This window comes from Tauraco erythrolophus, chromosome Z (assembly GCF_009769465.1).
Source record: "Tauraco erythrolophus isolate bTauEry1 chromosome Z, bTauEry1.pri, whole genome shotgun sequence".
NCBI lineage: Eukaryota > Metazoa > Chordata > Aves > Musophagiformes > Musophagidae > Tauraco > Tauraco erythrolophus.
The window spans coordinates 33,203,425-33,213,959 of record NC_141496.1 but is presented as its reverse complement, the minus strand read 5'-3'; the positions used below and the strand labels follow the sequence as shown (position 1 = coordinate 33,213,959).

General features: G+C 48.2%; 1 protein-coding gene across 1 annotated transcript; it reads left to right on the top strand.

The window, feature by feature from the left end:
* Nucleotides 1-6,823: 6,823 nt before the first annotated feature.
* Nucleotides 6,824-9,415, top strand: LOC104375618 (endoplasmic reticulum aminopeptidase 1). The gene is made up of 5 exons (XM_086629599.1): nucleotides 6,824-7,006; nucleotides 7,749-7,880; nucleotides 8,398-8,529; nucleotides 8,674-8,757; nucleotides 9,203-9,415. The coding sequence occupies exons 1-5, from the start codon at nucleotides 6,914-6,916 to the stop codon at nucleotides 9,362-9,364; spliced, it is 603 nt and encodes a 200-aa protein (XP_086485725.1). The 5' UTR covers nucleotides 6,824-6,913; the 3' UTR covers nucleotides 9,365-9,415.
* Nucleotides 9,416-10,535: the final 1,120 nt, after the last annotated feature.

Below are 10,535 nucleotides of genomic sequence, written 5' to 3'. Positions count from 1 at the left end.
GGGCTTCTGGACGAGCAATGCCCCTAGGGGCTTCTGCACGAGCTCTGCCCCTAGGGGCTCCTGCACGAGCTCTGCCCCTAGGGGCTCCTGCACGAGCTGTATCACTCATGTCCTCTTCTCATGAAAGTGTCCTGGACACTGAGGGGCTGCCGTGCCAGTGCTGGGCATCACCAGCTGCCAGGTGGCTAGGTCACAAAGGTCTCTATTGTTACCCGCCACCCCGGCTGGGGGAGGGGCAGGGCTCTCTGCCCCCACTGGGGTCTCAGCTCTCCCAGGGGAGCTGACCCAGGGGTCCTTCCCACAGAGACTATGAAATGCTTCGGGTGCAGGCATGTCTGCTCCAGCGTGGGGTTCTCCATGGGCTGTGGGTGGATCTCTGCTCCTCCGTTAATCTCCACAGGCGGCAGGGGGGCCACCTGCTGTCTCACCACGGGTTGCAGGAGAATCTCAGTTCCAGCACACCTCCTCCTGCTCCATCTTTGTTACACTGAAATCAAATCCTGCACCCGCTCCCGTGATACGGGGATAGGTATAGGAGTAGGCATAAGACTACATAAGACTATATTAGCTATTATTTCTATGGATAGGTATAAGAATAGGCATAAGATGGCATAAGACTCTGGGAAATACATAGCTCTGTGAAATAGCTCTGTGAATTGTTAGAAGTTATCAAATACTAATCCCTGCTTTGAAACACTAACTACCCGAAAAGAAGGCCGGTAAGAGAGACAAAATAAATGATGGCAAGGTTGTAACTCATGACCCATAGGGGGAAAAACAGAGAAAGAGGAGAGATAAGGACTAACAAGAACTAACATTTGTCTTCAAACAATTAACAAGTAGGAGACGACCAGGTGTCCACTCAAGGCCAGGCCAGGCTGGGAAACGGTTTGGCTCTGCAAGCCCAGCCAAGACAAGAATTTTAGGGAAGAAGTGAAAACACACAGCGAGGAAGACCTGCAGCCTTCATCCCAAAGACCCCTGCCCACGACCACCAGGAGGCGTGTCAAGGAGGAGCCTGAGGCGGATCCTGAGGCGGAGGCTATGGAAATGATCTCCTGGGAGAGACTGCCCTTTTGGGGGGGGTGTGATGAGTGTGTCTGTATAAATACAAGAAAAACTGCTATGGCGGGCATGCACGTTTGTGGTGGAGCGATCCCCCGTGCACCCAGCGCTGCAATAAACATACCTACTTTACAACTTTCTGAGTTGTGGAGTCTGTTTCCGCACATCACCCGCACATCAGGAGAATGAACCCCCGGTTTTGGGACAACATCATCACTGATCTTGCTGACTGCCTGGCTGCAGAGAAGGGATTTGGAGAAGTACTGAGACGACTCAATATGAGTTAGCTGCAGGAAGTCTCGTTTATTGCGCAGTTCTTATTGCTTATATAGACAGTATTTGCCAATAATCCTGAGACCACACCTTTTCTACACCATTATTGGATGATACATATGCTTGTCATATTTAACAGCTTATTTCAAACAGACACCCGCCTAGCGAAGCTCTGCTCTAAGCAAACACTACTCCCTTATCATACTGCATAGTTTTCTTATCCTTAACTTCAGGGACATTCTGCCCTTGAGGCCTAACTTTAGAGCTCCAGTCCTTCGTGCAGTCTCTTCAAGGATCTGCACTCTGACACCTGGCCACTTCTCTCAGCTCTCAGTCCTCTCTGTGCTGCAGCCGCGCCGGGCCCGACCGGCCCCACAAGCCCTGGCAGCCTTGGCAGGATGAACTACGCCTGGCGGGTGCCCGGGCAGCGGGGCACTTTGGAGCTCTCCAAGCCCCGCCGCGGTGGCCATCTCCGGTCAGGTGGCGCCGGCCCGGAGTGGGCAGCCGCCCACCCCGGGGCGAGAGTCCAGCGTCTCGCGCTTCCCGCCTCCCGCCTCCCGCTTCCTGCCACCCGCCTCTCTTCACTGCAGGTCCCTCGGGGCGCGGGCTCCCCTCGCTATGGCTGCAGCTCACTCTGTCCCCTTGCCAGCGGCTGGTGGCACTGCCAGCTGGGGTCGGGCTGCCGTGGTCTCTCTCGGCCGCTCCTTGCTCCTCGCTGTGCTCTTCCACAGCTCCTTCCTCCAGTTACCAGCAAAACTGTTAGCAGCCAGGAGGAAAATTAATCTACACAAAGCAGATAAACAGGCACTCCTTTATTCCTGTCCACCCTGGCATCAAAATCCATAGGTTTTTATACACTTATTTTGTTGAATCATCATTACATAAGTTCTTTTACATAAAATTGTATATTATTCTCGCTCTTAATTTTGACCTTTAAAGCGATGGGTTTTGCGAGCTATGTTACCGTATCAATATTCTTATTCTATAACAATCATTGGTTATTCTACTTAATTTTACTAATTAGAATCCTTGATATTCGAATTAAGATGGGAAGGGACAAGGGGGTTTCCAAGCAACATAGCTGGCGTCCGTGATGGTCTCCTTAACTTCTTGAAACAAAACACAGAAAAACGCAGGAGCTGGGTGATGAGGTTTAAAACATGGTTCCTCGGTTTAAAACAATGCATAGAAAGATCCTGTAATTTCCTCGTGAGGTCTCTATAGTTACTGATTAAACTTAACAATCCTAACTTGCGCATTTTACTTTTCAGTTTTCTACCTAACTTTTCTACTTGATTAAATCTTGATTATTTTGTCAAAGTTTTGTAACACTCCTCTGCTCTGTGGACAGAGTCCATTGGAGTGCTCCCAGCACTGCCACGGAGCCTCTGAAGGCAGCGGTGGATCTCACGGCTGCAAGCCTACCCAGCCAGAAGAACGCCTCAGACAAGTAGCTGTGCTACAACAGGGGCTCCACAGGCAGCGCAGTGTCCAGGAACGTGAGCGGGCAATTGGTACGTGGCACTGCGTCTGTCCCAGGCTGAGTGACAGCCCTGCCTTGCAGCTGCGCAAGGGGAAGGTCAGCTGGAACTCAACGTCGAGCTGACTGACGTGAGGAACTCACCAGATGAAGGAGACTGGACCCTCGGCTCTGCTGCGGGTAGAAGGAGGAACCGTCCCCCATCCCCCTAATGTGCCCCTACATAACATAGACGATGCTCTTGGGTTGGAGGACTGTCATGGTTTGATGTGGAGGGGGGGGTGGTTCTGGTGGCAGGAGAGGGGTTTTGGTCCCTGTGACCTCCCGAGTTTTGGAACCGGGTTAGGCTTAGTTCTGGCCACCAGATCAGACTGCCATCCCCCTCGGGGTTGAGCCAATAGGGCACCTCTGCGAATTGCCCTATTTAAGTCAGGACAAAGGAACCGGAAAAGGTACTTCGCCCAGGATCGAGCAGAGAAGGGAGGAGGGCACTGCCCCCGCTCCCTGGCTCCCGGCCGGGCAGCTGCCTGCGTCGGGCCAGCGCCGCCCACGGAGAATGGCGGCGGCGGAGCCAGCTGGGGAACTTGGGGGCACCCCACTCCCAGGGTGCCCACTGGGCTGAGTTCACCTGGAGAGGACTGAGATCTGAGAGAAACAGCTGCATCGACAGCAGGTCAGTGAGGATGGAGCGGGAGGAGGTGTGCCGGAGCCGAGTTTCCCCTGCGGCTGATGGTGAGATAGCAGGCGGCCCCCCTGCAACCAGGACGGCCTCGGTGGAGCAGAGACCCACTCGCAGCCCGTGGGGAGAAGATGCCTGAGCCTGAGGATGGTCGTGTTGGGGTGCACGATAAGGCAGAGAGGCATCTGGAGTCTGCGTGACGACCCACGCCGAAGCGAGTGGCTACAGCTCCCTAAGTACCCGAGACTGTGGTAAAGCCCACACCAGAGCAATCTGTGGGGAAGGATTGTTTCCAGTGGGCTGGACTCACGCTGGAGAAGTTTGTGGATTTTTCCTCGTGGGTAGGGGATCCATTGGAGCGGGGAAAAGGGTGTAAGGACTCCTTCTCCTTTAAGAAAGAAGCAGCAGTAACAGCACGGAATGAACTGACCTGCACTCCGCCAGTCCCTGCCCCCTGTGCTGCTGGGGGGAGGAGGTAGAGCCGGGAGGAAAAGGAAAGGGTGGTGGGGGGGGGAAGGTGTCGGTTTTAAGATCTGGTTTTGTTTCTTTCTGTCCTCTCAAGTAATCAGTTTTTGTTTCCCTTTGTCCTTCTAAGTAATCATTAATAAACTGTTTTGCTTTGAGAAAAGCTCTGCCTGTTTTGCCCAGGACCATGGTTGGTGGGTGCTCCCTCTGTTCTTGTCTCAACCCTCAGTCCCTTTGTTTTTTTTTCTCTCCTCTCTACTTTACTGGAGAAGGAGAGACTATGTGAGTTTTAGTTGCTGGATCAGCCTAAAACCACGACAAGGACAAAGAGCACCTGAGTATCAGACAGGATCCAGGAGAAGCCGACCGTGTGAAGTCGATCCAACCACCCACCTGCATTAGAACCAGCGTCACCAGAAAAGCACATGACATATTTGTAACTGGAGATTCCTTGCTGAGATGGCACCCATCTGCCATCCAGGCAGTTTGTCTCGGGGGGTTTGCTGCCTACCAGGAGCTCACATTCGTGATGTTACCGAGAGGCTGCTGAGCCTGGCAAAGTCAACGGATTATCCACTCCTGTTTCACGTAGGCTCCAACGATACTGCAACGAGGTGACTTAGAATGAAAAAAGACTGCATGGTCCTTGGAGCAATGTTAACGTGAACTTGAGCACAGGTGGTGTTTTCATCTATCCTCCCAGTCAAAGGAAGAGGTTTAGCATGGAGGAGATGAACTGAAAAGGTGAATGCCTGGCTGCATGGCTGACGCCATACACAAGGTTTTGGCTTCTATGCTAATGGCTCTACCTTGGAGAAGCTGGGTCTGTCGGGAGCTGATGAGATTCACCTGACCGAGTGGGGCAAGAGGGCCTTCGCCAACAATATTGGTCAGGCTGACAGGGAGAGCTTTAAACTAGATTGAGCAGGGGAAGGGGATGGAGGTTTGAGCAACAGAGAAGAGACAGGGCTTCCTGACGTATTAGAAGCCAGGAGGGAAACACCGGTGAAATGTCTCTGAGCAATTCGAGCGTGTTCCTCTAGAAAGGTGACATGGTTGATAGCCCAGTAGAAGTGCATCTGTACTCATACCTGAAAAGGAAACTGAAATTTCCAAGACTCGTTTTGGAGTTTTAGAAAGCAGGTATTCTTTATTGCAGCACTGGGTGCACGGGGGATTTCTCCTCCTAGTGTGCACACCCAGCTTCTGGACAGAAAATTAGTTATGCACTACAGTCATGCATAATTCATAACATATTTACATTTTACCGTTCTGCCCACCAGACGTCTCGGCTTAAAGTCGCAGGGAAACGAAAAAAATAAGAGTGGGGGAACCTCTTATTTCTGCGAACTGTCTCAGCTCTGGAATCCTCCCAGAGAGATTACGTCTTTCCTCCAAGGACCTGCCATTCTGAGAGTAGAGTACAATTCTCTCCCGATTAATGCAAAGTTAAAGGGTTAAAGTTTTTGTGTAAGAATTTCATGAAGGGTTTAGTAGGTAATAAGTGATCTACGCACACCTAAAGCATACAACAAGATGACCGTCCTTGAAGCTGTCAGAAGTGATTAAAAGAGAGACTCCTTTATCCAGAACTGTCTGCCCTTGAAAGGAACATCCCAGAGACTGTATAACGTTTGTTCTTGTGTTTTTCTGAGCTGTGAACATGCGCAGCAGTGACGTAGGGAAAAGGTAATTCTGGCCGGGGGAGATGGCGACCACCGACTCACCGACCACCTGCCCTATACACAGCCCAGACCCAAGAGAAAGGGTTGGAGGAGAGAACTGAGCGTGTGAAGTAATTTACATGTAAATCCAGAGAAAACCAACCCATTGTTTAAGAGAATAACAATGACTATGTAAATACGTTATGAATACGTATGACTGTAGTGAATAACTAAGTTTCTGTGCAGGGGCCAAGTGCGCATGCCAGGAGGAGATATGCCCCGTGCACCCAGTGCAATGCCGCTTTCTAAAACTCCAAAATGAGTCTTGGGAAGTTCAATTTCAATTGCACCAACTTTTTGGGTATCAAGGTGAGTGTAGCTCATCACCAAGAGTGACTGACTGAAAGCAGGCGGGATGCCTCGGTGCTGAGGGTTAACCCTGGTGGGCTGCAAAGCCCCACACAGCTGCTCGCTTGGGCTGGGGAAGAGGAAAGGGAGTAGAAGTCAGGGAGCTGGTGACATGAAAGTCCTTTCATAAGCACAGGACACGTGGAAGAAGAGAGAAACAGGAAAGCCACAGAAAAGAAACAGAAAAGAAAGGAAAGCAAAAGAAAAGGAAAGCCAAAGCAAAGAGAAAATAGGAAAGAAAGGAAAAGAGAAAAGAAAGGAAAAGAAAAAAGAAAACCAAAAGCAAGTGATGCGAAGACAAGAGGCAAGAACCGGCCCCCACACCCAGGTACAACTGTGCCCGAGCAGATGCAAGTCAAAATCTGGCCAACCTCTCGAACTCCCCTGAGGCCCAGCACAGCTGCTCCAGCTGCCTGGGAAACAGCATGGCTCCAGAGGGCCACGTGCAACCCTGCCAGGGCTGCATAGACGTGGAGGGCTGTAAATATAAATGACTTGGTTCGGCAGCTCCAGCGCTGAGGGGCCTTTGCACCATTGTCAGCCCTTGAAATTAATCGCAGGCCGCCAAACATAAAAGTTTGGAAAGGTTGGCTATTTCCTATGTGGCACTCCCACCAAACGTGGTTTCTTTATGAGGTTTCATGGAATGTGAGTGGGAGCCAATGTTTTAGTGTATTACCATTAAAATGAGAAATGAAATGGGAAGAGGCCAGAGCAAACTGTGTCACTAAAAAAAAGGTTCCGTAGAGGACAACAACACACTATAAATGCAGTTTCATGCAGCTCAGTAGCAGCTTTTGTGATAAATTGTGTATTTAATTTCAGAAGCTCGCGCTTTTTTTTTTTTTTTCCTCACAGTGGTTTGGCAACCTTGTTACCATGGAGTGGTGGAATGATCTATGGTTAAATGAAGGGTTCGCAAAGTTCATGGAGATCGTGTCAGTCAGTGTTACCCATCCAGAACTGAGAGTCGTAAGCAGCAATTACTGCATTTTTATTTTATAACTGCCTTCTAAAGCCACTAATTAGTAAGGATAAAGATCAAGCAGATTTGTGCTGTGAACCACTTTTAAATTTCTCTTTTGAGAGGGTTGTCTGATGTTACCTCTGATGGGTAGGAATGTTGATTTAACTATATGTAAATATTTTCAGGAATTTACGATGGAAGTTAGTGATTGCAGTGAAAGCATGTTCTTTTTTTAAAGACACTTAGACTTCCAAAAATGTCAAGAAATTACCTTGTTTCAATAAATAGGGTCAGGCTTGAAAACACTAAAATCTTCCCACTAGCTTTAGCAGAAGTCTGATAAGTGAAATTTTCTCTCAAAGTGAGATGAAACATGCATCTGGGCAGAATTTTGCCATTGCACTACAGTGTCATGATAATCGGGAAATTCACCATTTTTTAAAAAAAATCGGTTTATGGTTACTGACCACTCTGTCATCAAACTGTTGGAATGTGCGGGTGTCTTTTTGCAGTTATTTTTAAGTCTCAGTAGCTCAAATATTTAAGTTAGTTTAGAACACTAGAATTCGTTTGGCTCTCTGTATTAACTGTTTTGGGGGGGTCTTTATGCTCTGGAATAAAAAGATGTGTTTTGCTTTCTTTGTATGGTGTAAAGATCATGGGGAATGGACTGAGATGTGAACTAATAGGGATTCAGTGGTCACTGAGCAAAATTTAGTAGTAATATTCATTTTTACCTCCTATTAGGAAGATTATTTCTTAAGGAGATGTTTTGATGCCATGGCAGTGGATGCATTAAATTCATCACATCCTATATCTACTCCTGTGGAAGACCCTGCTCAAATTTTAGAAATGTTTGATAATGTTTCTTATGAGAAGGTAAAATACATAACTGCTGTTGGTTTCAGTTGTACTGCTTGTACTGTACAACTGTATTTTACTGATTTCACCCCTACATATAAGATATCCCTGACACATGGTGTGAATGGTTTCATGACTTGAATAATTCCTTGTCCAAAACAGCTGGGGGATTCAAATGGCAGTTGCCTTTTCCACTTTTAAAATGAGGAAGCCTTTACTTCTTCTCTCTGTTCTGTATCAATTAAATTAAATCATTGCTTAACTCAAGTAGTGTTTTTCACTAGAGCGTTGTATGGTGCTGCCTTTCATAGTAATTAAAAAAATAACATGACTTATTCAGTGATAGTTTTAAGAGTAGTGATCACAAAATCCAAAGTACTGTTTCAATATACATAAAACCCTATTTATTTTTACTTAGAGAGACATACAAAAGTGAACTATTATGTAGATTAGTGGCATGTGGAAATTTTCCTGCAACAAGCGTCTTGCCACCTAAGGAGTAGCTTTTTAAATACCTTGTCCTTCTTTTTATCAGGGGTCTTGTATATTAAATATGCTGAGGGACTACCTGACTGCTGATGTGTTTAAAGCTGGACTTGTCCAGTACCTGCAGAAATACAGCTATCAGAATACAAAAAATGAGGATTTGTGGAACAGCATGACAAATGCAAGTATTCCTTATTCTCTTCTTTTTTTCCAGATTTCATAACTTCTCATGAATAATGTGTCTCTTTAATAATTACTGAAGACTGTGACCAGTACTTATGATTATGACATCAAAGAGAGATGACCAAAACTTTTTCTTTCTCAGATTTGCCCTACAGTAGGGAGTGACAAAAGCGAACTACAGGGTGATGGTTTTTGCAGAAGCAGCCAACAGTCATCCTCAACTGCAGTAAGCATCTGGTTTTTCACCCGTCAGTATTTAGGCGTTTGACATGGATCTGTGCCCTCTCATGTTACCATTCTGGGCCGTGGCATTGACACGTGCACCTTCCAAAAGCATTTGTTGCCATTTGAGCATGGTTCTAGAGAGAGAGTAAGTTTCTTCTGTTCCACTGGAAATATTTTTTTCCTGAGATTGGACAGAAATCCTACTCCTCTGCCGATGGCTGACTGAGATACAGCAGTACTTAAAGAGATGTCTTGAACTATATGAAAGTGTCCACAAGAAAACCAGCTGCAGATGTCATCACATCCAGTCTAAACATACCTATGTAGAGCTTACAAATACCCAGCAGCTTTGAGACTTCTTACGTACCCGTTTCTGTTTCACTGACAGTTCACTCCCATCTTCCTCCTCTTCTTATGTGTCTTCTTTTTCCCTTGCTAAAAACCAGCACTGGACTAAAGGAGAGACACTTGATGTGAGGGCGATGATGGACACTTGGACACTGCAGAAAGGTTATCCCCTGGTAACTGTCACCGTGAGAGGGAAGAACGTCCACCTGCAGCAGGAGCGCTACGTGAAGGGAGAAGATTCTCCTTCATCCACAGGGTAAACAAAATGGGAAATCTCAGCACGCCAACCGAAATACTCTCCTATGGCAAATGCTGATGTACAGTAATGTACAAACTGCTGATGTGCAGTGAGAAGAGAGCAGAGGAGGGGGCTGCCCCGCTCCCCAGCTCCTGGCCGGGGGCTGCCTGTGCCGGGCTGGTGCTGCTTGGAGAACTTGGAAGCGCCCCGCTCCCAGGGTGCCCGCTGAGCCGAGTTCACCCAGAGAGCACTGAGATCTGAGAGAAACGGCCACACAGACACCAGGTCAGTGAAGATGGAATGGGACGAGGTGTGCCGGAGCTGAGTTTCCCCTGCAACCGGTGGCGAGACAGCAGGTGGCCCCCCTGCAGCCAGGACAGACTTGGTGGAGTGGAGACCTGTCGGGGAAGTTTCCCGGCTGCTACATGAGAAGCACCTGTGCCTCATCAAGACAGGTGCTGAGTCACGTTGGTTGGCCGGAGACCACGTGACCTATGGGAAGTTTAAAGGTGGGGCACTCCCAAGAGGGAGTGGGGCATTTCCCTCCTGGAGTTTGGAGAGGTAGGAGCCCTCGGGAGAGCGTGAATTGGAGCTCTCTGTTGGATTAAGGTAGCAGTGAGTTTAGAAGAGCCTTCTGATTGTAGAATACCTTGTGGTCGCAACAGTCGGTTGGTTGCGACCCATCGGAAGAAGACACAGGCAGTCCGTGACATCTGGTGACCCCGACGTGATTCGTCGAAACGCGAACTGCCTGGACTGCAGGGTGAGCTGCGGTGGAGATAAAACCCAGTGAAGCTCGAGAGCAGCAGGAGAGCTGTGAATTGATCTGTTTCAACCTAGACGCCTGAAACAAGGTGAGCTGCTGGGAGCTAAAATGGGCCAGAATTTTGTCAAGGAGAATCAGACCTTCACCTTTCTCAAATCTGCAGGGATGGCTGCGGGGCTCAACATAGGTAATGAAGACCTATATAGTTTACTTAACTGGGCAGCGGGGCACGAAGATCTATTCAGCCTTACCTGCACCTTTAACCTAGAACTTTGGAAAAGCTGGGGGATAAGTTGCTCTATGAAGCCGTGGTTAATCAAAGAGGCCGGACCGACCTTCTGCGTACATGGGAGGCCCTAGATAATATAATTCAAAAGGGGTCAGCAGAAGAGGAGGAAGAGGAGGAAGAGGAATTTACAGATTATGT